At 39.0% G+C, this 27,885-nt stretch overlaps 1 protein-coding gene across 5 annotated transcripts in view; it reads left to right on the forward strand.

Moving 5' to 3' along the window:
* The window catches only part of SRGAP1 (SLIT-ROBO Rho GTPase activating protein 1), a 277,168-nt gene that overhangs the window by 160,143 nt on the left and 89,140 nt on the right, over window positions 1-27,885 (forward strand). For all 5 annotated transcript variants that reach the window (XM_053662053.1, XM_053662052.1, XM_037140307.2 and 2 more), the window contains exons 5-6: window positions 19,784-19,966; window positions 20,447-20,575. In XM_053662053.1, coding sequence (XP_053518028.1) covers window positions 19,784-19,966; window positions 20,447-20,575 — 312 coding nt within the window. The remainder of the gene's footprint in view (window positions 1-19,783; window positions 19,967-20,446; window positions 20,576-27,885) is intronic.

Below are 27,885 nucleotides of genomic sequence, written 5' to 3' on the forward strand. Positions count from 1 at the left end.
CAAGAAACATTGCCTCTGTACCTTCAAAGTAGGCAACTTGGGACCTCACACAGTTCTCCCAGCATCTCTTCCACTGTTCAAAAACACTCTGCAAAATCCTTTGTTCAAATCACCATCAGCTGCCTTGTTTTTTTTCCTGAATCTCATCGACAGTCTGAAATCTCTTCCCTTTAAAAGGTGATTTTAGTTTTAGGAAAAGCCAGAAGTCACTTGGCACCAAATCTGGGCTGTAGTAGGACTGAGTCTCCTGGGAGATTTGATGTTTTGCCAAAAATCTCTGTAGGAGATGTGATAGTGATACATGAGCAGGTACTTTGTTGTGATGATGCTGCCAATCACCAGTTGCCCATAGCTGTGACCGTTTTTGTTGTATTGCATCTTTCAGCCAACAAAGAACATTGAGGCAGTATTCCTTATTAATTGTAGTAATTGTACGGCCTGCAGGGACATACTTGGGATGAACAAAACCTTCCCAATCAAAAACACAGTCAACGTGGTCTTGATCTTGCTGCGACTTTGCTATGTCTTCTTTGGGCACAGAGAACCAGCTGACTTCCATTGGGATGACTGAGTTTTCATTTCCAGACCATAGCCATACATGTAGACCCACCATGCATCTTCAGTTATGACCTTCTTGAGGAAATCTTGTTCTTTGGTAGTGGTTTTAATCAAGTTACTAGCAATTGCAGGACATTGTTCCTTCTGTTCTGTTAGCAGAAGCCACAGAATGAATTTTGCCACAACAATTTCATACCAAGGTCACACATCAAAATCTCAGACACAGTAGTTTTTGGAATTCCCAGATCAGCTTCTAGTTTTCGCTGTCAGTCACTGATCTTTGTTGATTGCAGCCCATACACGTTCAACATTCTCAGGTTTCTGGTTGTTGCAGGCCTTCCAGAAGGTGAATCACCTTTACAATGCATGTGCATTCCAGTTCACTCTCCTTGGCTGCCAGGTTATATTGATGTCACACAAACCATTCTTGCTATATTAATAATGGCTGAACTTTTTCCAGACAGATTGTGTTATGCAAACTATTGCATTCTGAAATATAGTATTACAACTTTTAAGTTATTAGAATACTTTAGTAACAGGCATATTAATTGGGATTTTTTTAATTGGGTAATTAAAATTGTTGGCTTAGTTTATCATTATTCTGTATTTAAATATACAGCTAACCTTTGTCAGGTATGATTCTAAGCACTTTACATAATTAGGTCTTTAAATTCTTCCAACAGTCTTATGGGGTCATTGACATACAGAGAGGCTGAGCAACTGCCCAAGGTCACACAGCTAGGAAGTCTCAGACCAGGCAGAACCCCCTTTTTATCAGTGATTATAAGACAGACCATTATGTTCCAACAGAAAGGTTTAGGCAGAGGGCTTTGGAGACCCAAAGAGAGAATTCCATATTGAGGACTGAGAAAAATTCAGAGGAAAATATCTGAAAATGTACAGGATTTCAGTAATAGGAGAGATGGAGAGGGGAAGGAAGGCATTCAACAATAAAAGAGCAATGTGAACCAAGGCATACAATTAGGAAGAACACAAGGCATATTCATAGAATTTCCCTCTGCAGCTATATGTAGAGAAAAAGGAAAAATTAGGAGTTAAAAGATTTCAGGAGAATACCAAAATGAGATTATCAAGAATACATGCATCAGAAAGAAGAACAAAGTTGGAGGAATCACACTACCTAACATCAAACTATACTATAAGGCCATAATAATCAAAACAGCATGGTACTGGCATGGAACAGAATAGACAGCCCAGAAATAAACCTACATCTTTACAGTCAGTTAATATTCATCGAGGAAGTAAGCACATACAATTGGCTAAAGATAGTTTACTCAATAAAAATGGTGTAGGGAAACTTGGACTTACAGGTATAGAAATATGAAACTAGACCACCTTCTTACACTGCACACAGGAGTAAGTTCAAAATGGGCCAAAGACTTACATGTTAGACCCAAAATCATAAAAATTCTAAGCAGCAAAATCTCGGACATTGCTCATAGCAGTATTTTATTGGATATATCTCTCCAAGCAAGGGAAACAAAAGAAAAAGTAAGCCACTGGGACTACATCAAACTAAAAAAGGTTTTTCTCAGCAAAGGAAAACATCAACAAAATAAAAGATAACCCACAGAATGGGAGAACACATTCACTGTTACATCTGATAAGGGGTTAATATCCAAAATTTACAAAACTCAATGTCAAAAAAAAAGCCCAATTAAAAATGGGCAAAAGCCCTCAATAAACACTTCCCCAAAGAGGATATACAGATGGCCAATAGACATATGAAAAGATGCTCAACATCACTAATCATCAAAGAATTTCAGATTAAAACCACAATGAGATATTGCCTCACACCTCTCAGAATGGTTATCATCAATTCATCAATTTTCTACATCGAGGATGTAGAAAAAGGGGAACCCTTTTGCACTGTGGGTGGGAATACAGACTGGTGCAGCCACTATGGAAAGCAGTACGGAGAAACCTCAAAAATTAAAAATGGATCTGCCTTTTGACCCAGTGTTCCCACTTCTGGGAATATATCTGAAGAAATCCAAAACACCAGCAAAAGAACATAAGCACCCCTATGTTCATTGCACCCCTATGTTCATTGCTTGGTGATTATTTACAATCACCAAGATATGGAAGCAGCCCAAGTGCCCATCAGGAGATGAGTGGATAAAACCACTATGGAAAAAAAACCAAAACTATGAGACATTTACATAACAGAGTACTACTTGGCTGGAGAGAGAGAGCGAGAACTACCCATTGCAACAGTAAGGATGGACCTGGAAAACATTATGCTAAGTGAAATAAGCCTGTCAGACAAAGACAAATACCACATGATTTCACTCATATATGGAATCTGATGAACAAACTGAACTAACAAGGAAAATGGGGACAGACTCCTAGGTGGAAAGCAGATGACAGCCATGGGAGGAGGGGAGGTGAGTGGGTGGAGGGATGAGCAAAAAGGAAAAAGGACTCATGGACAACAGTGTTGACTGCAGTATGGGATGGGCTCATAAGGGCACTAAAGGGTGAAAAATATACAATAAAAAAATTTTAAATAAGAGTAAACTATAATAAAATGCTGAAAGAAGAAAAGAATACAGGCATCGAAAAATGAATGGGCATCTACTCCAAAGCAGTTTGCCAACCCAAAAATCCTTCTTGTGCAGCTGAACAGCTCCACTTCTACCTCCTCTTCCTCCTTAATAAATACTAAGATTAGTATTGGATTTGAGACATGAGGTATATGTGTCAAATTCCAAATTATTTTTCATTAAAAGGAAAGGACTTTATATCATTCTTTCTATTTTAGTTGATGCTGCAGTTCTAAGGGTTTTAGGGCTTTTAAGGTTTTAAGATTTTAAGATTTCAAGTGTCTTATATCCTCAGCTTAAATATTTTGTATGTTCAACCTTGTAATTCAAATGTTTAATACACATTGTAATGTCAAAGACGTGTGAAACATTTCCCTGAAAAGAATTAGGTATTTGAAACTGCAGGTGGCTTTGAAATTCTAGTAAATCCATTGGGCTTTTTGTTAGACATGAGCTTTCCCCTCAACATTTCCAGCTCCTTGATCCTTTGCCACTTCTATTGCCACCATGTTCCATGTGGCCTGGTTAATGTGTATTCTTTGTGCCAACTCTTGGCTATTTTTTTCAGTAAATTTTTATCTCAGTGCCCTTTTGAAATAAGGACTTTCTGCATGATCTTTTCTCTCGCTCACTTTCTCTGTTGACTTCTTGGGCAAAGATTAAGTCTCTTTCCAGCTCCATTTCTTTAATCCATAAAACAAAAACCAGCCCTCTGCTCTCAGCTTCTCAGCTGTGTGAGAATAAACAAGTGAGCGCTAGCAGGGCCAAGGCTTCATGTGAACCTAAAAGACATGCTGGAAGGGTCAGGTGTTTTATGAATTGCAGTAGCATTCATTGTGTGCCAGTTAGCACTGCACATGCCTGACATTGTGGGTACTATTCCCATTTCTAACTAGAGGGGAGAAAACTACGGAACATGCTAAAAGGTAAAACAAGGATTGGAACCCAAGCAGTAAGATTCCTGAGCTTAGGCATTAGAGCTTTTCAGAAATGGAACAGGTTGTCTTTTTAAGACAGGCTTCTCCATCTTCAGAGCATGGCTGCCCAGCAAGTCTGTGAGAAAGGCTGTGATATGTAAGGTGCTAGTATTTACAGAATGCACTTATTCGACATTTGTCCCAAACCTCAGAATCTGTTGTTCCCTGTTGCTATAGCAGTTAAATGGAAAACACTAAAAGCATTGTTTGCCTCCACTCTAAAATTGTTACAGGATCATCTCTGTTGCATCTAAATAATATCAAATGGCCAAGAGGTGCCTTTCAACAAAGTTATAGTTCCTAGAAATGCATCAGTCATAGCATCAGTGGCAGACACACAGCCCCATTATCAATGAACTAGACTGGTGAGGTATTTCAGACTTCCGCCAAGATGGAGGCATAGGTGGAGACGCTGTGCTTTCTCCCACAACCAAGTTTAGAGACAACTAAATATTAGCAACAGAAAACACAGCCAGAACACAGAAAATTGAACTTTTCGGAAGTCTGATAATAACAAATTCTTCAGCCTGACCGGTAAGAGGGGCGAAGCCAGCAGCTGGCGAAGCGGGGTTGCAGAGGAAAACTTGGTCTGACTGACTCAGGCGCGCGGATCCCAGGCGTGGGCTTGCAATGGGTGGACCCAGTGAGTAACCCAGTGAGCGACCAGTGTACCCAGCGAGGGCGCAGGGTGGCGGTTTGACTGTGCTCCCACATTTGTGCACAGACAGACCAGAGAGGGACTAGGTGGTGAGACGGGACCTAGCAGGCCCCAGTGGCAAGAGGCAGCAGAGGGGGCCATCATTTCCCCACTCTGACCCCACCTCCACATACAGCGTCACAACCCAGCAACCTGGGCGGTCCCACCCTAGTAAACACCTAAGGATCCGCTTCTCATAATTAACGGGCGCGAACAGACCAAAAATGGCTCAAGAAGATCTCAAAGCCCCAGAGCCCATAAATCTAAGGGATGAAGAAATAGCAAAACTCTCAGACGCACAGTTCAAAACACTGGTGATCAGGATGCTCACAGAACTGGTTGATTTTAGTCACAAATTAGAGGAACATATGAAGGCTAAACTAATTGAAATGATGGGAAATGCACAGGAAAACAATAGTGAAGAGGAAACTGAGGCTCAAATCAAGGGAGTTGACCAAAAGGAAGAAAAACACAACCAAACAGAAAAGAATAAAGAAACAAGAATTCAAAAAAATGAGGAGAGGCTTAGGAACCTTCAGGACATCTTTAAACGTTCCAACATCCCAATTATAGGGGTAACAGAAGGGGAAGAGGAACAGCCACCAGTGGAAAACTTATTTGAACAAATAATAAAGGAGAACTTCCCCAATCTGGCAAAGAAAATAGACTTCCAGGAAATCCAGGAAGCTCAGAGAGTACCAAAGAAGTTGGACCCAAGAAGGAACACACCAAGGCACATCATCATTACATTAGCCAAGATTAAAATGAAGGAGAGAATCCTAGAAGCAACAAGAGATAAGGGGACAGTCACCTACAAAGGAGTTCCCATCAGACTGTCAGCTGATTTCTCAAAAGAGACCTTACAGGCAAGAAGGGACTGGAAAGAGGTATTCCAAGTCATGAAATCCAAAGATCTACAACCAAGATTGCTCTATCCAGCAAAGCTTTCATTTAGAATGGAAGGGCACATAAAGAGCTTCTTAGATAAGATCAAATGCAAGGAGTTCATCATCACCAAGCCCTTATTATATGAAATGCTAAAGGGACTTATCTAAGAAAAAGAAGATAAAAAAGATGAACAGTGTAAGGTCAGCAAACTCACAGTTATTAAGAACCACACCTTAAACAAAAGCAAACTAAAGCGACAGCTAGATCAGGAGCAGAACCATAGAAATGAAGATCACATGGAGGGTTAGCAATGGGGAGTGGGAGGAGGAGAAGGGGAGAGAAGGTACAGAAAATAAGTAGCATAGACGGTAGGTAGAAAATAGCTAGGGGGGCAAGAATAGTATGGGAAATATAGAATCTAAAGAACTTGAGACACATGGTCATAAACTAAAGGGGGGAATGATGGGGGAGGGGTGTGCAGGGTGGAGGGGAATGAAGGAGGGAATAGAACAACTATAATGGCATAATAAATAAAATTTTAAAAAAATGAACTAGACTGGTGAGGTATTTTCATACACAGTGAGGGGTGCTAGGCCAGACCGAGACCTCCACAGCCCCGTGCAAGCACAGAGCCACTCTGTGTGTGTGTGGCGGGAGGGGGAGGGAGGCTCCCTGGTGGAGCTCACACCTGAAATTAAAAATAAAGGGTGGGAAGGATGCATGAAACCACATTGCCTGTGCAGGGAACTCTGTCCACTTTGATCTCCTCACAGTATTAGCAAATCATTGATATGAAGATGGAGTATAATCTGGACTTTCTGAAAAACTTTTGCTTTCACCACTTTCTCCTTACCCTACTACAATTGAAGGACTTGAGAAACAAGAAAGGAAAATATCTTTTGTAAAATTAGAGTTACCTGGACAAAAATGACTTTTATTTCATGTTAGAAATCTCCAATAATTGCAAAGTGGCCAGAAATTACACCAAATTATTTATTGCCATCATGAAAAAGTACCCTTATGAACTAATGAACTAGTATAAATCAGTAAAGAATAACATATAATTGGATTTCTAGTAAATTAGAGTGTAATGGAATCAAATAGGACAAGGTCTATTTGTAATACATAGTAGGGGGCTCAAGAAACTTTACTGAATATGAATGTTTGTCAAGAGTTCATTAGAGATAAAGGAAACAAGTAACCCCTGTCTGTGACTCAAAGACTTCAATCAGAAACTGCCTCTAGGAACCACTGGAAATAGAGCCAGCACAGATTAAGATCAATAAATAAAGGTTACTTGTGTTACAAATAGAAACAGTTTCTTTTCAATAAGTCATAAAACAATTTGTCCTCTATAGGATAAATTAGTCATTTTTCTTTTTTAACTTTTATTTTTAATTATATTTTGATTATGCTATTACAGTTGTCCCAGTTTCTCCCCTCTGTGCCCCCCTCTTCCCAGTACCCCCCAGTCCCTCAGGCAATCCCCAAACCGTTGTTCATGTTTATGCATATTCCTTGGCTACTCCATTTCCTATACTGTACTTTACTGTAAAGTACAGCTATACTGTAACTGCCTATTTGTATTTCCTAATCCCCCCACCTCTTCACCCATTCCCCCATACCCCCTTCCATCTTGCAACCATGAAAATGCTCTCTGTATCCATGATTCTGTCTTTGTTTTTCTTTACTGCTTAGTTTTTTAGACTCAACTATTGAGTCTCAATTGTTGAGTGTAGATATGTATTTTTTGCCATTTTATTGCTCATAGTTTTGATCTTTTTCTTAAGTCTCTGTAACATTTCATTTAATAATGGTTTGGTGATGAAGAACTCCTTTAGTTTTCTCTTGTCTGGGAAGCTTTTTATCTGCCCTTAAATTCTAAATGATAGCTTTGCTGGTGCTGGGTAGAGCAATCTTAGCTATAGGCCCTTGCTTTTCAAGATTTTGAATATTTCCTGCCAGTCCCTTCCAGCCTGCAAAGCTTCTTTTCAGAAATCAGCTGACATCTTACGGGAACTCCCCTGTAAGTAACTAATTGCTTTTTTAGTGTTGCTTTTAATATTCTCTCTTTATCTTTAACCTTTGGCATTTTAATTATGATGTGTCTTGGGATAAGCCTCTTTGCATCCATCTTGTTTGGGATTCTCTGTGCTCCTGGACTTGCATGTCTGTTTCCTTCACCAAATTAGGGAATTTTTCTTTCATTATTTTTTCGAGTAGATTTCTAATTTCTTGCTCTTTCTCCTCTCCTCTGGAGCCCCTATGATGCAAATGTTGGAACTCTTGAAGTTTTCACACAGGTTACTTACACTATCCTCATTTTAGGGGGACTTTTTTTTCTTCTCAGTGTTCTGACTACTTGTTTTTTTGCTTCCTTATACTCCAAATCATTTATTTGATTTTCAGCTTCATCCTCTTTACTGTTGTTTCCCTGTAAATTGTTCTTTATTTCAATGAGTGAATCCTTAGCTTCTGACTGAATCTTTATTATACTGTTGAGTTCTTCACTAATTCCCTGAAAATCCTTATAACCAGTGTTTTGAATTCAGCATCTGATAAATTTCTTATCTCCCTTTTGTTCTTTTTCTGGAGTTTTGATCTCTTTCATTTAGGCCACATTTCTTTATCTCCTCATTTTGGCAGCCTCCCTCTGTTTCTACATATTAGGTAGAGCTGCTATGATTCCCTGTTTTAGTAGCACAGCCTAATGTTGTAGGTGTCCTGAAGGGTTCAGTGGCACAGCCTCCCCATCACCCAAGCTGGGTACTCAAGGTACACCCTTCATGTGGGCTGAGTATACCCTCTTCTTGTAGTTCAGTCTTGATTTTTGTTGGAAGATCGATGGGAGTATCTTACCCAGCCCATTCAGCTGCAAGGACTGGCTCTGATCACCATCAACTTCCACCCACCATGGAGGATCAGCTGTGCAGGGGCAGGGTGTTGGTGCTCCATTGTGGTCTATAAGTGTCCACTGGGTCTGCAGGCCCTGGGGTTTCCTGAGTGGTGCAGGCCAAGGTCAGTACCTCCCTTCCCCATGTTTTGCCCAGAGCCACCCTGCCTGAGCTATAAAACAATTGGATATGGCTGCTTCTTGTGCTGGGCTTAGAGATTCCCAGGTAAAACCAAACTGTGAATCTAGGGTGGTTGTTGCTAATGCTGGGCTTGGAGCAACTTAGCAAGCGGTATGAAGGTGGGCTGTTGCTTATTAGAGAGGATTTAGGAAGTTGTGAAGCATTAGCCAAGACCAGCCATTCATATGGAAAAAAAACTTAAGTTGGCCTGTAGTTGGATGGGATGGAGTCTCTGGGGATGTCTAGGGCAGGGTAAACAGTGTTATCCAGGTTGATGGACTCTCAGATATGGTACCAGCCTGCCAGCTCCATGGAGGAGGATTCAAAAAAGGGACGTTGACCTTTGCCCGCCTTTCTGTAGGGAGAAAATTGTCCACCAACTCTTGCCTTGATACCATATGCTTCAGTTTCTCCCCACATGCCACTGGTGCCTTTCAAGCTGCTACCCTGGTGCTGAAGCTCATAGGGAGTGAGTCTGAGGGCGTTTGAGTGTGGATTCAATTCTGTAGTTGTCATACTTCCATTCAACTTGATTTCTCTTGGTTCTGAGTGATGGTGGTTCTGTATTATAGTTGTGATCTTGATGTGGTTGTGCAATGAGGGGAACCGTGTTTCCCTACACTGCTGTCTTTACCAGAAGCAGCGTCTCTTTTTTTAACTTTGATAAAATTTATTTAAATCATTTTTTCAATTACAGTTGACAAATTAATCAATTTTCATTAAATAATTTTATTGTGAAACTAATTGCAATTTATATTGCCATTAAAAATCACTGCTCAATGTAGCACTTTGAAAACAATAACTAATGCCCTACTTTAACCTAAATATAATAGTCAAAAATAAAAGCATGTTGCAAATCCATAAGTGTGTCAACCCTGTACCTACCAAATAGTTCCTGGGTTTCCCTCCTTAATGAGCACTTCATTAGTCAGTGATCAGTTTGAGAGCAAAAGTCACTAGAGTGATAGATATCCCAGTTAAGATTCATCAATATAACAGTGCCCTAAACCACACAGACATTTTTCAGTTCTGGATATTTTCTGTGCAGCAAAGCCAATAAGTTATGGCCTCACTGCCCATAGAGAATTTTAGGAAGAACTTTGTATCTTCAGGATGGCATGGCGTACTACTTGTTGCCTCATATTAACAGAAGCAGGAGTTACTGAATATACCATATTTGCCATGTATAATGTATACCTTTTTGCCCAAATTTTTGAGGGAAAATTAAAGATACACATTATACATGGGTATAATAACCCCATGTATAATGCACAAAAGACTTGGGTGTGCATCATACATGGCAAAATATGGTGCCGGTAATTTGTTGTGACATTGGTTTTTCCTTTAGGTTAAAATTCATCTGCCATCTACCTTGGCACTGAAAAAAATCAACTCTGTTAGTCACTGAGCAGTATAGTATATACAATATTTTTTCCCAAAAAATAAATTCTTATGATATCAAGTTGTTACAAGATTAATTTCTGAAATCATGGACTCACAGAATTTTAGAGATGGGAAAGGTCTGAGAGATCACATGGTCCAACCACCTTCCCTACAGGTAAGGAGGCTGTGGGCCAGCTGAGTTAAATGCAGCCTTGCTGCAAGTTCACATGATCAGGGCAGTGGTAGACGGAGGACTCACACCCTTGGATATCTGGGACATGAATGCCCCTTCCATTAACACTGTCTCTTGAAGATGAAGAAGAAAATAGTAAATCTCCAACAGAAAACAAAAACAGGAGTGGTATTATGAATTGCTCTTTTCAGATAGACTGCTAAATGCCATTCTATCTTAGTTCCGCAGAGCTTCATCAAGTATTCTTTTTCAGAGGGATATATTAAAATTCTCTTGCAAAGAAGCCTTTAAGTTACACAGTCCATTTTCCCTTCTGCGATCAGGCCTCTACTTTCTATTTTTTCTTTTGTTCCACAGTTTTCATGGTGTTTGAGGTACATAGTTAGATTTGATTCTTCCCCTAATTTTGGTCCAGTGGGGCAGGGGTCCCCAACCTCTGGGCCATGGACCTGTACTGGTCCAGGCCTGTTAGGAACCAGGTGAGCTTGAATGTAATGTGCTTGAATCATCCTGAAACCATCCCCCCACCACAGTCCGTGGAAAAATTGTCTTTTCTGAAACCGGTCCCTAGTGTCAGTAAGGTTGGGGACCACTGCTATAGGGAGACCTCCTGTCGTCATGTTATCTCAAATAGATGAGGCTCATGTGGAGAGTCAGAAGGGCTGAGGTTATAAAGCTATTTTGTAGCAAAACTGCAACCAAAATCCTGGTTTATTGGCTTTTGTAGACCTGAGCTCTTTCTATTAAAATGTTGCTCTGTACAATTAATCCTGAAGCAAAATCTTGAACCTACACCAAACAGGGTATAACTATTTTTGTGATTTTCATTAGCCATATTCCCTTCCTATGCATATGTGTTCTCTGTGTTCGCTAATTTCATTTCAGTGGAGTCATAACATACCTTAAATTCTTTTGATAAACTACCTACTGTCTACTTAGAAAGGCAGTATCTCATGATATTTATTTATTCATCTTCATCTAATTGTTCATCCTAAAAAGCTTTGCTAAAATTCTTGGCATACACTTAAATGGAAATATTGCTAATTTCTTTCCCTTTGCCTCTGTTAGAAATGATCATCTTTCCAGTGATGGAAAATGATTACTCATTTATTTTGTACTTATAAAATTTTTAATTTATTTTTATTGAATTTATTAGAGTATCCTAGCCAGGTAGCTCAGTTGGTTAAAGTGTCATTCTGATATGCCAAGTTCACAGGTTTGATCTCCAGTGAAAGCACACAGAGGATCAATCAATGAATGCCTAAATAAGTGCAACAACAAATCAATATATCTCTCTCCACTACCCTCTTCTCTCTCCCCTCACAAAATAGCGTCAACCAGTGAATTCACTGAGGTGACACTGGTTAATAAAAGAATGTGGGTTTCAGGTGTACAAGGCTATGCTACATCATCTGTATATCATACTGTGTGTTCACCACGCCAAGTCTCCTTTCATCTCCACTTATCCTTCCTCTACTCTCTTCTATATACCTCTCCTACCCCCTTTTCCTCTGCTGACCACCATACTCTTGGTGTCTATGAGTTGTTCTCTTTCCCTTAATCCCTTCACATTTTCACACCTCACAACCCTGCTCCCTTCTGATAACTGTCAGTCTGTTCTCTGTATCTGTCAGTCTGTTTCTAATTTGTTTGTTAGTTTATTTTATTCATTAGATTACACGTACAAATGAAATCATTTAGTAGTTCTCTTCCTCTGAGTGCCTTATTTCACATAGTGTAATGCTCTCCAGGTCCATCAATGCTGTCACAAAGGGTAAGATTTCCTTCTATTAATGGCTGAGTAGTATTCCATTGTTTATGTACTAAGGCTTTTTATTCCACTCCTCTACTGATGGGCTCTTCAGCAGCTTCCAAATCTTGGCTGGGGTAAATAATGCTACAGTGAACATAGGGGTACATGTATTCTTTCAAATTAGTGTTTAGGGTGTCTTTGGATATAATCCCAAAGTGGAATCACTGGGTCATAAGGCATTTCCATTTTTAATCTTTTGAGGTATCACCATACTGTTTCCCACAGTGGCTGCACCAATCTGCATTCCCACCAACAGTACAAAGGGTTACCTTTCCTCCACATCCTTGCCAACACATGTTGTTGGTTGATTTCTTGATGATAGCCATTCTGACAGGTATGAGGTAATATCTCATTGTGATTTTAATTTGCATTTCTCTGATCATTAGTGACATTAGCATCTTTTCATATGGCTATTGTCCATCCATATGTCCTCTTTGGAGAAGTGTCTATTCAGGGCCTTTGCCCATTTTTTAGTTGGATTGTTCAGGGGAGTTTTTTGGTGTTGTGTTTTATAAGTTCTTTAAAAGTTTTGGTTATTAACCCCTTATCAGATGTATCGTTGAGTATGTTGTCCCATTCAGTGTGTTGTCTTATCATTTTGTTGATCATTCCCTTTGTTGTGCAAACTTTTTAGTTTGATGTAGTCCCATTTATTTATTTTTTCTTTTGTTCTCCTCACCTGAGGACAATATATCAGAAAAAAATATTGCTGCAAGAAATGCTTAAAATTTTACTGCCTGTTTTCTTCTAGGATTTTTATGGTTTCAAATCTAACATTTAAGTCTTTAATTCACTTTGAGTTTATTCTTGCGTATGATGTGAGAAGGTAGTCTGGTTCCATTTTTTTGCATGTATCTGTCCAATTCTCCCAACACCATTTACTAAATAGACCAACTTTACCCCACTGTATGTTCTTGCCTCCTTTGCCAATATTAATTGACCATAAAGGCATGAATTTATTTCTGGGCTCTCTATTCTGTCCCATTGGTCTATATGTCTGGGGTTTTTTTTGCCAGTACCATGCTTTCTTATTATTCTGGCCTTATATCAATAGTATATAGCTTGATATCAGATAGTGTGCTTCCTTCAACTTTGTTCTTTTTTCTCAAGATTGCTATTCAGGGTCTCTTGTGGTTCCACATAAAGTTTTGGAATATTTGTTCTAGTTCTGTGAAATTCGTTACCCTTTTTTAAAAGATTTTATATATTTACTTTCAGAGAGGGGGAGAAACATCAATGTGTGAAAGAAACATCCATTGGCTGCTTCTTGCACACCCCCAACCCAGGACCTGGCCTGCAACCCAGGCTTGTGCCCTGACCAGTAATTGAACTGGAGATGCTTCAGTTTACAGGCCCACACTCAGCCCATTGAGCCACACCAGCCAGGGCCATTACCTGTAAATAAAATGAATTATTTTTTTAATTTTTTAAATTTATTTATCTTTAGAGGGGAAGGGAAGGAGAGAAGGAGAGAAATATCTATTTATGGTTGCCCCTCATGTGTCCCCTGCTGGGAACTGGCCTGCAACCCAGGCAGGTGCCCTGACTGGGAATCGAACCGTGATCCTTTGGTTCGCAGGCCCGCGCTCAATCCACTGAGCTACACCAGCCAGGGCAAAATTTCTTTTATGGTGCACTTTTCAATCAGTAGTTGACATTTACTGTGCACTTTGTATATGTCAAGGTCTTTCTTTCTGAGTTCTTTACATGTGTTGACACATTTAATTTCTCAACTACCCTATGCAGTGAGTAATATTGTTATGCTGATTTTACAGTGAGGAAATTGAGGTACAGAAAGGTCAAGTTACTTGCCCAAGATCACACAGCAAGTAACTGCACAGATAGGACTTAAACCTAAACAGTCTGTTTTGTGAGTCTAAGCTGTTAACCACCAGTAAGTATACTACCACTCAAAGTGAATTTTCCTGTAAAAGTTACTTTGCAAATATGATTAAGTTTTGTAAATTCTGTTTTCATTGACTTATGGAAAGCCATATGGACCTAAGTAGAGGAGGTGGGTTATGAAAGGTCATCAATGGGACCAACCTCAGGGATCAGCTTTTCTAGCCTGATGCCACAAATGACAATAAAAAAGACAAGTGTCACTCACAGGCCTTAGGTGGGAGGTAAGGGATGGGAGATCTTGACTTGTCCATTGTAGTTTGGGGCACAGTGACACTAATGTTGAGGTTGGTTTTTCCTGTCTTCATATTCTTTATACAAATAAAACATAGTCCCCTCCACTTTTCTTCCCAAGTGAGCTCCCAGACTTAAATAAAAGCTGATTTAATAGAAGTTTAGGAATCTTTCTCCATCTACCTCCCATCCAGCCTTCCCTGAAATAAGTGACTGCCTCTTCCTGTTTGTCCTACAGTAACAGTAGGCTTGTTTTTGTGTCTTCCTACTGGGTAGGGACTTCATCTCTAGTGCAGTGCCTGGCTTAGGGATACTGAGTAGCTGTTGGGTACATGAATAAATGAGATCAGTGTACACTGCTCCCTGGAACCTGGGCTAATGTCCACTTAATTGAACAGTATCTGTCGTCATACATCGAAAGGGTGCTAACCATGAGAGGTACCCTGCAGATAATTAGGCCTCTTCAACGTATGAATTCAAGTAGTGTGTTTTATGAACGTGTAGGTATCTATGCAGTCAATTCTTATGCATTCCTCCCTGGAAGACTAGTTTTTCCCTAGCCCACGTTGCAATATGAAATAGCAGGAAGGGCCTGCATCTCCTCTGCTTTTATTGTTCCTTAGTTCTTTCTCCCAGGTGCTTTTTTTTGGGGGGGTGGGGGGTAGACAGCCACCTGTGCCTCTTTGCCAAGAGCCTGGATATGAAGCCACTCAGCCAGGCCCCAGACACTGGATGCTTACTTCTACATTGTACCTTACAAACTGTCAAGAATGAGAATTACCAGTCCCGTGTTGTGCTTCCATACATCCTCTCACCTGATCCCAACATTGCCTTAGAGGAACTGGGGCTCAGAAAAATTAAGAAACATTTTCATCTGGTCAGTGGTGGCACCAGAACTCAAATCCAGGCCTGCCTGGCTTCAGAGGCTATATTCATCACCAAGGTTGGCTCAGTGTAGAAAAAAACAAGAAGACTCCAGATTGCAGGTGTAAAGATCCCGGCAGGCCATATAATGAGTGCTCTCTTAGGGAAAGTTCTTGCCTTCCACCCTTGTCTAAAATAAGTCCCCAGACACCTGGCTTAACAGAGCAGAGACCGTAACCTGGAGGGAGGGACTGAGGCCCATGTGGGCCCTTGGAGGAGTCAGGATCCTTATAGCACAGCCCAATGTCCACATATATTAATGGTATGAATAATGTCCATAAATAGGGTCTGTCCCGAAGATGTCCAGCCATGTGATATAAAAAATAAGAAGATATGAGATACAAGAAACATTGTACATAGGACAATGATGCCTCTGTCCCCTTTAAAGTAGGCACCTTGGGACCTCACACAGTTCTCCCAGTCGCCATCAGCTGCCCCATCATATTTTCATGAATCTCATCATCTGAAATCTCTTCCCTTTCAAAGGAGATTTTAGTTTGGGGAAGAGCCAGAAGTCACAGGGCACCAAATCTGGGCTTTAGGGGCCTGAGTGACCTGGGTGATTTGATGTTTCATAAAAAAAGCTCTGCATGAAATGCGATGCTGTGCCAGTACGTTGTGATGAAGCTGCCTATCACCTGTTGCCCATAGCTGCGGCCTTCTGAATCATCAAAATAGTTTCCATGGAGGAATGTTCATGCTTAACACAAAATTTAATGCAGATTCATTGCCCTACTCAGTCATTTTGAGTGCAGTGGTCACACAATACATATGGTCACTGAACAGTGTCTACTGCCCCCGACTAGTACAGCGAAGTCGTCATTGCCTTCGCATGTGCATTCCATCCACTCTCCTTGGCTGCTTGGCTACATCAGTATCGTGCAAACTGTTTTCATTCTATTAACAGTGGCTGGATTTTTTCTGGACAGGTCTCATATATGCACACACATAGTAAGTACTCAAGTAAAGTTGAAATTGGACATACACAGGCACAATGGGCATCCACAACAACCTTATAAGGTGAGCAGAAGTGTTAAATAATTTTCCCACTTCTAGTAACTGGTAGATCCCTTCCTGGAACCATGTCTTCTAACGTCTCAGCCATTAGACAGTAGAACCTATGGCCATAATCAACTGATCTTCTCCAACACATGGATAGTTTTCAAATACATAATGATTTCTTGATGCTGAATATTGAAATTTACTATAGATACTTTATGTATGTATGTATGTATGTATGTATTTATTGTTTAGCGTGCAAAAGTGGTGTCAGATACATTATATGGGTCTGTCGGTATTTTGCAGTCTCGCAAAGAAATCCATGATATGGCCACCTTCTACATGACTATATTCTTCCTGCAGTTAAGGAAAGACAGAGCAGAAAGATAAATTGAATGTGTTCAATAGAGAATTATGCGTGGAGTTTTAGCAGAAATTTCAAACAGGGAAATATGCTATTGGAGTACATTTAAATGGATATAAGCCTATCATCATTTGGTATGCAAACGCTTGTGTTTGCATTAAGCTGATGGAGAAGCTGTTGTGTTCTTTGCTGTGTATATGTATCCAAAATGCACCTTTGAAAAACTGAAAGCTTTCTTTTTCTTCTCAGAAAAAGAGAACTGTCAGTTATTTTATTTTATATACAGAATACATTAAACTTCTGTCAACAGCTTTTTAAATAATGCAGTGTTTAAAACTCACTACTTGCACTCATCTGCAATTAGTGTTCTCAAAGAAGCTTTTAGTGTTTTTCTCCCCAACTTTTAAAAAGTCATTCATTTTAACTGTTAACATTTCAGAGAATAATGGAAACCCAAAGTCAAATTGGAAAGCTAAACAAAGACATTTCACTGGGTAAAGAATCCTCAACTATTGTGCTGAGCTACATGAGATGTTTACACCCTTTTCTTGCTAGTGTTAGGTGAGGCTCAAATGTTTTCCTTTTAACCCAGGCTAGTTAATAAGAAATGCTATGTTGGCAGCCAGCTTGGGATCCTTTCTTTTTAAGGCTTAGTTTGTGCAAATTACCTCCACTAGTCCTCAGCATCTAAGTAAAGCAAGTGTCAGGAGATCAGTTCTTTTTTTTGTGATTTATTTTTTAAAAAGATGTCTTAGGTACCCACGGCTGTCTGTGATGCCTTTTCATGCATCTATGATGAGAGTCACACATTCTCATTTCTTCTTTCCTATGGACAAGAAGAATAGAGACAGCTGAGCAACGTGTGTGTGTATGTGCGTGGGTGTGTGTGTTTGAGAGAGGGAGAGAGGTTGTTTTTTTCACCCTCTTATTTAAAGATGTAACTGGAACCAGCACCCAAATGGTATGTGGGTTTGCTTTGGGCAGGGAATATAAACAGAGCCAAGCCTAGAAATGCAAGGTGTGTAGTAGATGCATTGACCTCGCTGTTTGCCCAGCTGCAGGGTGACTCCCTTTTCATTCCCTAGCTGCCCAGCTGCTTCCTAATGCTATTTTATTTTTCTTTTAAACTGAAGTAGCCAATCAAACTCCCCCTACAAGTTTGATAATTAATAAAAACAGATGACTTTGCCGTTACATGCCACTCAGAAAAAGCTGCCATAGTTTATAGGTTAGCACTTACTTTGTTCTTGTTCAGCAGTGCCTTCTACTTCATTTGCTAGCTTACATTTTTAAGGAAAGACATCATCATCAGACTTTATGAAAATAAGTAAAGGCTCTTCATTAACCCAACATTTTACTCTTCAAAATACTCATCTTGAGAATGTGAATTATGTTAAACCATTAAAAATGCTGATTTTTATCCCTTTTTAAATGTAAGTTTAAAAAGCAATTTCATATGATCCAACCTAAGTAGATGTGTTTATTCCAGTGGTGTTTCCAGTACTCAGACTATTTTATAACTCATTTTGAAATTAGAAAAATCAAGTTCCTTACCTTCAAAGTGTGACATTGATCTCATCTTCTTAACAACTGTACCTTAATCACAGAGACAGTCACAGAATTGTCTCAGGTTATGTATAAATAAAATACAACCTATCTTCAGTGGGTGAGAATTCAACCTAATGTAAGAGAACCTGCCACCACCATTACTTGGGGGCGGAAATCCAGATGTCCCTTGATGCGGTTGTGCTGGAGTCCTCAGACCTGACACATGTTGCTTCTTTTAAGGCTTGTAATTGTGCTCCAAACAAACAGGTTTCGGACATGGTCTAGGTGTCCGACTCTGCAGATAAAAGCAGATTGAAATTATATTGGAAGACTCTGGTTTACAGGTAAACTCTCTGAAAATCTGAACTTACTGTTTTTTATCTAAGAAGAGATTATATCAAGATATAATAGTTTTAATTATAGGGATATAAAATGAATAATATATTATTTGAGAAAATGTTAAACATATATGTTATCTAAAGTGCTTTGAGAGATTATAGAGGGGTTATGTTTTCAACTTAGCAGAGTGTTAAATTGACGGTATGTTTCAAAAGCCTCAAAAATGTGCCTATTCTCTAACTCTACAATTCTCCTTTGGAAACGTATCCCAGTAAATATGACACAGTTTTGTGAACAAATATTTCTATAATTAAATATAACCAAATTTTTAATATAAGAATTCATTATATAAATTTGCAGTATATGTAGAAAGGTTACCATGCAAAAATTTGTGTTCTATTTCTAAATTTATTAAAATGCAAATTGTGGGTATCATTTCTAAGAGAAAAGGATAGGGTATACATTAAGGAATTGAATAAAGCAAAAAGTTGAAGTATGTTCAACAATAGGGAATTAGTTAAGTAAGTTATGCTACACTCATATAAAGAAATACTATACAGCCCTTAAAATTATGTCTTAGAAGAATATTTAGTGATGTAAGAAAATTAAGCGAAGAAGGGACATAGGACATTAAAAGTAGAAATACCGTATGAGAGAGGATATCTGTCATTCCAAAATGAGGTGTGTGTATGTGTGTGTTTTCATAAGAAAAAGACTAGAAGGTTGTGTACCCACATTTTACCGGTGGTTACCTCTGCTTGCTTTTCCTTTCCTTTCCTTCTTTTTCTATTGTATGTTTTCTACATTACACATAAATTATTAGTTTGTGGTCAGAAAAACAATATTTTATATTGAAACTGTGCCTGAGCATTATTATTTATGTTTTGTGTTTTGACAAGTAGATTTTAAGCAATACAGTTTAGTAAGGGCTGTACTAATTTAAAGCGTTTTTAAATAAATCCAAGGTTAGGCTAAAATGTGTCCATGAATAATGGTTTATTCTGCAAATTAATAATGCAGAGGAGATTTTAGAGAAACACTTTTAAGCTTAAGGGACCTTTTTAAGCACACTGAAAGCATGCCTAAGACTCTAAATCATTTTTTCATCAAGGCCTGTCCCCTAAGTACCTCTTCTGGCAGGTGAATTTAATTTGCATGTTTCTGTTTGCTTTAAGTAGAAGCAGTATTCCATAATTCATCTATTTTACTAACAGTCTGAAAGTTGGAAGATGGTATTTTTAACATATGTGTCAGATAATGGTTTCCATTTTCTCTCTAAGTTACAAACAGGCGTCTTTTAACAATTTGGGTCACATTTCGCAGGTGATGAAAACGTACCACATGTATCATGCAGAGAGCATCAGTGCAGAGAGCAAGCTGAAAGAGGCCGAGAAACAGGAAGAAAAGCAGATTGGAAGATCCGGAGATCCGGTCTTTCATATCAGACTAGAAGAGAGACATCAGCGACGAAGCTCTGTGAAGAAAATCGAAAAAATGAAAGAAAAGGTAAGTAAAAATAGATTGCCAAGTCTTTCTGTCCTCACTTGAGGTTACTTATTGTCCTTATTTGAAGCGACAAACTGAAGAACACTGATGCAATAACTGATAGGCACAGATTGTAAATTTTTGTAAAAATAGACACATGAATTTCCTCCCAAGGGAATACAAAATGTTTAAGAAACATAAAAATCATGTAATAACAGCTGGACATCATTTAGTAGTGAATGCCAAGTATTTAATACACAATGTAGAGAACTCAAATATTAACAAAGAAATTTCATTGCAAATGGGCCCAAAGCCCAAATACATTGTTGTTATACCCCGTAGCTGGGTAATTTTAGTTTGTTATTCAAATCAGATTTGAAATGTACTTTTCTCAAGTGACTTCAAAGGTCATCTGTAGATGTAGAATAAATTGTTTAGATTAATAGAAATTCATAGATGTTTCTCTGTCTTGTTTAAAAATGACTTTGTCTTCTTTGCCAGAGACAAGCAAAGTATTCAGAAAATAAGCTAAAGTCAATTAAGGCGCGGAATGAATATCTCCTAACCCTCGAAGCAACCAATGCCTCAGTTTTCAAGTATTATATTCATGATCTTTCAGATTTAATTGATGTAAGTACTTAAAGTTTTTATGTTTTTCATATTACAGTGAAATTAGTAATAACTATATTTTACTGCTTCTAAAGCACCATCATTCATTAAAACAATATTATTTTATGTAATGCTCAGAAAGAAAAAACACTGATTAAATCATACATGGGACTAAGACACTCTCAATTGTAGTAAGAAGCATGTGAAAAAAGGTACATTCTAAAACCATGGAAGACAAATTACTCGACTCTGTGCAGCTGTGAGCACCTGGTAAGCCCAGCTAGGAAGGGGCGTACACAGCCCCAGCTGCACTCATTGATTCAGAACACGTTTATTGGGCCCCCACTGCTGTGAGATGCTGAGGCTCTGAGAAGCCCTATACAGTTCTTACCCTCTGGGATTTACAGTGGAAAAAGCAGATATTGAGCAAATGATGACACAAATGATTGCTTTGGTACAGTTGTGACAAATACTGTGAAACAGAACAGTGGGCATAAACCACTTTTATAGATTTATCTAACTCTATACCAGCGATCTTCAGCTGGTATGCCGCAGTACACCAATGTGCCACAAGAATTTTTAAAACATACACTACCTACTAGGTAGTCAGGGTCACTGACCCCTTTTATTCCCTTAGATTGTCAAGTAAAAAACTGACAACAGCCAACACAATGATAGCTGTCTGGTGTGAATGAATGAAAATTTTTCCTGCCCTCATGGTTATGGTTCAGTCGGTCGGGTATTGTCCCTCAAAGGGAAGGATCACCTGTTCGATTCCCTTCAGGGCACGTGCCCTGCAGTCTGCAGATTCAGTCCCAGTTGGGGCGCATATGAGATGCAGCCAGTCAGTGTTTCTCTCTCACATTTATGTCTCTCTTTCTCCCACCTTTTCTCTTTCTCTAAAAAATATATAAATAAAATATTTTTAAAGTATACTTATTTTTTTTCAGATCAGCCAAAAATACACTTTCTTGTTGTGCTCATAATGTTGGTAATTAGTTTATGTGTATGCCATGAGATGAAAAAGTTAGAAAATCACCACTCTACACTTTTCACTCACGGATCTGACGTAGAAAAGCAGTAATCGTGCCCATTTAGAACTCTGCGGGTATATCTCCACTGTTATATTTTTGCTGTGATTACTGCCATTCTTCCTCAACTTGAACCTTCTCCACTATTTACTCTTTCATCGGAAGATGTGTACTGAGTCCCCAGTCATTGTGCTGACGCTGTAGAGGAGACGGCAAAGATGAAGCAGACAAACAACCTGTGTCCAAAAATGCCCACATGTGTAAACAAAAAAGTGATGTGTCATAAGAAAAGCACAGATAAAGTAAAAGAGGTTCAAGAGAGTTATCCACGGGAACTTTACTTGTACATTGGTTTTTAGTGATTGGATTAAATAGTTTCATGTTAGAGAATTAGTTTCTTTGGCTTAGAGTATCTGTCATAATTTAGACATGCAGCAGGTTAAGGCAACTTTATCTTATGGTGAATTTAAGTCTCATGAATTTACCTATTGTTTTAGAGCCACAGTTGGGGACTCTTATAAAGGAATTGTTAAGGGAGGGGATTATTTTTAGTTCATTAACACTTTGATGTGACTTTGTATTTGAGGTTTTTAAATTTTTTATTGTATTTTTTCCATTACCATTTAGCCCCTTTATACTACTCTCCTCCCCACAGTCACCACACTGTTGTCCTTGTCCATGTCTGTGAGTCCTTTTTCCTCAATCCCTCCACCCCTCCCCTCCCCTCCACTATAGCCGTCGTCTGTTCTCCATCTGTGAGTCTGTCTCTGTTTTGCTTATTAGTTCAGTTTGTTCACTAGATTACACATGTAAATGAAACCTTCCAGTGTTTTTTTTTTTTCTCTCTCATTGGCTTATTCTATCCATACTGTCACAAAAGGGAAATTTTTCTTCTTTTTTTTTTACAGCCAAATAATATGCTATTGTGTATATGGCCCATAGTTGTTTTATCTACTCCTCTACTGATGGACACTTGGGCTGCTTCCATTATCTTTGAGATTGTAAATAACACTGCCATGACAATAGGAGTGCTTATGTTCTTGCAAATTAGTGTTTGAGGTTCCTATGGGTACATTCCCAGAAGTGAGATAGCTGAGTCAAAAGGCAGATCCACTTTTAATTTTTTGAGGTATCTCCATACTGCTTCCACAGTGGATGCACCAGTCTGCATTCCCACCAACAGTGCAGAAGGGCTCCCCTTTCTCCACATCCTCACTAGCACTTGTTGTTTGTTGATTTATTGATGATGGCCATTCTGACAGGTATAAAATGATATCTCATTGTGGTTTTAATTTTCATTTCTGTGATGATTAGTGATGTTGAACATCTCTTCATTATGTCTGTTGGCCTTCTGTATGTCATCTATGAGGGCTTGTCTATTCAGGTCCTTTGCCCATTTTTTAATTGGGTTGTGTTTTGTTTCATTTTTTTCATGTTGAGTTTTTTAAGTTCTTTTTTTCTTTTTAAATATATTTACAGTTGGTCCATTTCTCCCCCTTCACTCCCCTCTACCCTGCATATCCCTCCCACCCACATTCCCCCCTTTAGTTCATGTCCATGTGTCATACTTGTAAGTTCTTTGGTTTCTGCATTTCCCATACTATTCTTACCCTCCCTGTTTATTTTCCACCTACCATTTATGCTACTTATTCTCTGTATCTTTTCCCCCTCTCTCTCCCTTGTTGATAACCCTTTAGGTGATCTCCATTTCTGTGGTTCTATTCCTGTTCTAGTTGTTTCCTTAGTTTGTTTTTATTTTTGTTTTAGGTGTGATTGTTAATAATTGTGAGTTTGCTGTCTTTTTAGTGTACATGTTTTTTATCTTCTTTTTCTTAGATAAGTCCTTTTAACAATTCATATAATAAGGGCTTGGTGAGATGAGCTCCTTTAACTTGGTCTTATCTGGGACACTCTTTATCTGCCCTTCCATTCTAAATGAAAGCTTTGCTGGATAGAGCAATCTTGGTTGTAGGTCCTTGCCTTTCATGACTTGGAATACTTCTTTCCAGCTCCTTCTTGCCTGTTAGGTCTCTTTGGAGAAATCAGCTGACAGTCTTATGGGAACTCCTTTGTAGGTAACCATCTCCTTTTCTCTTGCTGCTTTTAAGATTTTCTCCTTATCTTTCGTCTTGGCTAATGTAATTATGATGTGCCTTGGTTTGTTCCTCCTTGGATCCAACTTCTTTGGGACTCTCTGAACTTCCTGCACTTCCTGGAAGTCTGTTTCCTTTGCCGGATTGGGAAGTTCTCCTCTATTATTCAAATACTTTTTCCACTTGTTGCTCTTCCTCTTCCCCTTCAGGTACCCCTATAACTCGGATGTTGGAACATTTAAAGATGTCCTGGAGTTTCCTAAGCTTCCCCTCATTTTTTTGAATTCTTGTTTCTTCATTCTTTTCTGATTGGTTGTTTTTCTTTCTCCCTTCTGGTCCACTCCATTGATTTGAGTCCCAGTTTCTTTTCCATCACTATTGGTTTCCTGTACATTTTCCTTTATTTCACTTAGCATGGCCTTCATTTTTTCATCTAATTTGGGACCAAATTCAACCAATTCTGTGAGCATCCTGATCACCAGTGTTTTGAACTGTGCATCTGATAGGCTGGCTACCTCGTCACTTAGTTGTATTTTTTTTGGAGCTTTGATCTGTTCTTTCATTTCGGCCATTTTTTTTCTTGATGCACCTGTTACATAGTGAGGGGCAGAGCCTTAGGTGTTCACCTGGGCAGGGGAACCAAATTGCTGGGTTGTGACACTGTTGGGGGGCAAGGGTCCGAGAGGGGACAGTGACGCTTGCTCAGCTCTCGCCTTCTTTCAGTCACTTTCCCCACTACCAACAATCAAATTGGTCCCTTCTGGTGCTGGTTCCCAGGTGGGTGGGTTCGTGTACATTCTAGGACCCTGTGAGTCTCTCCAACGAACTCTCCTGTGAGACTGGGGGTTTCTCCTGGCACCTCAACCCACACAGGTGTTCTCAATCAGTTCCTTTAGGATTTATTTTCCATCGCTGGAGCCCTGGGTTTCGCCAGCCCTGGAGCCCTGCATTTCATGGTCTGTCTCGCTCCTCAGTTTCGCCTGTTTTATCTGTGCGTGAATGTGGGACTGCCTGGTCCTCCAGCCACCTTATGTGCCTTGCCCCTCCACAATCTGCCGCTTCATAAGGTCCACCAGCTGTCAGCCACTGCCTTGCTCGAGCCCTCTCTGCCCTTCCTACGGGTCTGGATGAATGTTTCTTCTTTAACTCCTTGGTTGTCAGACTTTCATACAGTTCAATTTTCTGTCAGTACTAGTTATTTTTTGTTTTTAAGTTGATGTCCTTCTTTTTGTTGTGTGGGGAAGCACAGTGTGTCTACCTACACCTCCATCTTGGCCTTCTCTAAGTTCTTTATAAACTTTGGATATTAACACCTTATCAGATGTATCAGTGAATATGTTCTCCCATTCTGTGAGTTGTCTTTTAATTTCACTGATGTTTTCCTTTGCTGTGCAAAACCTTTTTAGTTTGATGAAGTCCCATTTGTTTGTTTTCTCTCTTTCTGTTGCCTGCAGTGATACATCAGAAAATATTGCTATGAGCAATGTCTGAGGTTTTTCTGCTTATGTTTTCTTCTAGGATTTTTATGGTTTTAGGCCTTTAATCTATTTCGAACCTATTCTTGTGTGTGGCATAAGAAGGTGGTGTGGTTTCATTTTTCTTCATGTGTCTGTCCAGTTTTCCCAACACCATTTATTGAATAAACCATCTTTGGCCCATTGTATGTACTTGCATTCTCTGTCAAATATTAACAACCTAGATGAAATAGATAAATTCCTAGAAATATACAATCTTCTAAAAATAAATCACAAAGAATCAGAGAATCTGATTAGACATCTTATACCTAGTGAAATTGAAGCAGTAATCAAAAAATTCCTAACAAACAAAAGTCCTGGACCAGATGGCTTCACGGGAGAATTTTCCAAACATTCCAAGAAGAACTAACACCTCTCCTTCTCAAACTATTTCATAAAACTCAACAGGAGAAGTCTTCCAGGATCATTTTATGAGATCAGCATTATCCTAATTCCAAAACCAGATAAATACACTACAAAAAATATATATAGGCCAGTATCCCTGAGGATCATAGATGCTAAAATCCTCAACAAAATATTAGCAAACCAAATACAGCAATACCTCAAAAAGATCATACACCATGATCAAGTGGGATTTATCTCAGGAATACAAGGCTGGTATAGCATTCACAAATCAATAAATGTGATTCACCACATAGAAAAAATGAAGGATAAAAACCATATCCATAGATGCAGAAAAAGCATTTGATAAAATCCAGCACTCATTTATTATTTAAAAAAAAAAAAACCTCTCTGTAAAGTGGGAACAGAAGGAACATACCTAAACATAATAAAGGCCATACATGAGAGACCTACAGACAACATCATACTCAATGGACAAAAACTACAGGCATTCCCCTTATGTTGGGAACAAGGCTAGGACATCTGCTTTCACCTCTCTTATGCAACATAGTACTTGGAAGTCCTAGCCACAGCAATCAGACAAGAAGAAGAAATAAAAGGCATCCAAAATATTTGAGTGTTAAAACTAATTTTATTCCACAATATCATAATTTATTTATATAGAACTATTTAGTAATACATAAAACCAGGGAAAACTTTTTTCTCTTTTGTTACAAGTATTTCAGTCAAGTAACTAATCACGTCATTGTTTAAATACAGAAACTTCTAAAAAATAAATATTTGTTTTCTTCTAGTTACTCTGATGAAATAAAAGAATTTCTTTTCTGCTACACTGCTGCTAGATTTCCTAAATAAAAATGAATAATTTGTTATTATCAAACTTAGATTCTGCAAAGTATATGGGATATAGGAGAACTAATTCCATGTAACTGCTTTGCTTACTTTATTTGCTAGGGCGTACTTAAGTAGTGGTTGCAGTACTTGGCTAAACCCAGCTCAATTTAACATGAGTAGAACTCCCCATGTATTGAAAAGTACCCAGTACTATTCCTGACAATGGGGTCCACCAATGAGCAAAACAAAGTCTCCATTTTCATGGTGTTTATACAAGCTAGTTCATAAATGAATCAAACAAATGTACACACACACACATATAGTAGTGACAGTATATTTGCTTATGAAGCAACATAAAACAGAGCTAGGGGGTGCTGCTTTTGATGTTGTGGTCAGGAAAAACCTAATATTTGAGCAGAGATTGAGCTGGAGGGCCACATGGCTATCTGTGGAAGGAATCTCTCATGCAGAGGACTCCCAAGGTTAAAGGAATAGAGGCAGAGTTGTTTTTGGCAAGCTCAAGATGCTCAAGGAACAGCAAAGGAGCCAGTGTGGCTGGCACTGAGTGAGTGAGGAGAAAAGTGATAGAAGGGAGATAAGTGGAAGCACTATCACTTAGGGTCTTTTCAACAGAGAAGGGGGTTTAGATTTGGGGTTAAGTGTGATGGAAAGCCATTGAAGGATTCGCAGCAAAAAAGTGGCATCAGCTGCCTTACATTTTTAAAGACTCACTCTGTCACCCGAGTGGAAAATATATTCAGGTGGTGACGAGAGTGAAAACTAAACTCTGTCTAGAGTCTTTGCAGTTGTCCAGGCTAGAGGTGATGCTGGCTTAGACTGCGTGCTAGTGACACACAGAGAGTGTCACTACTTTGAATCCAGCCACTGTGAAAAGTGGCTGGATTCAAAGTAGATTAAAGATAGATCTAATAGGAATTTGATATAATGAATGAAAAGGAGAGTATAATGACTCCTTCATTCAGGTCCTGAGTAATGAGGTGAATGGTGGTGACTTTTATTGAGATGGGGACCCTCTCAATACCCTGGGGACAAGCAGGTTGAGGGGAGAGAGCAGTAGTTTGATCTAGTAAAATTGAGAAACCTATTGCGCATCTGTGTAGAGATATAGAGTAGCATCTTCAACATCACTGTGATATAAGCAACAGAAATATCGCATCGGGATTATATGAGAGTCACCATCATTGTCACGGTGCATTCAGCCCTTACTATGTAGCAGGCAAGTTTCTAAACATAATCTCATCTAACCATCACAGCCTGGTGAGGTAAGTAGTGCTCTCTCCATTTTATAGATTTCAGGAACTGAGGCTCAACTAGTCTACATAGCTTGCCTAAGGTTACACAGCTCATAAATGGTAGGTTTTAAACTCAGACATTTTAACTTCCAGATCCAATTAACTCTGATATAAAATAGCAGTTAAATATACCAAGTAATTTTCAATTTTTGAAAAGTTGGGCTTTTAAAAGATCAACCTTAA

Source organism: Artibeus jamaicensis, unplaced genomic scaffold (assembly GCF_021234435.1).
Source record: "Artibeus jamaicensis isolate MK-2021 breed Jamaican fruit bat unplaced genomic scaffold, CSHL_Jam_final contig_233, whole genome shotgun sequence".
NCBI lineage: Eukaryota > Metazoa > Chordata > Mammalia > Chiroptera > Phyllostomidae > Artibeus > Artibeus jamaicensis.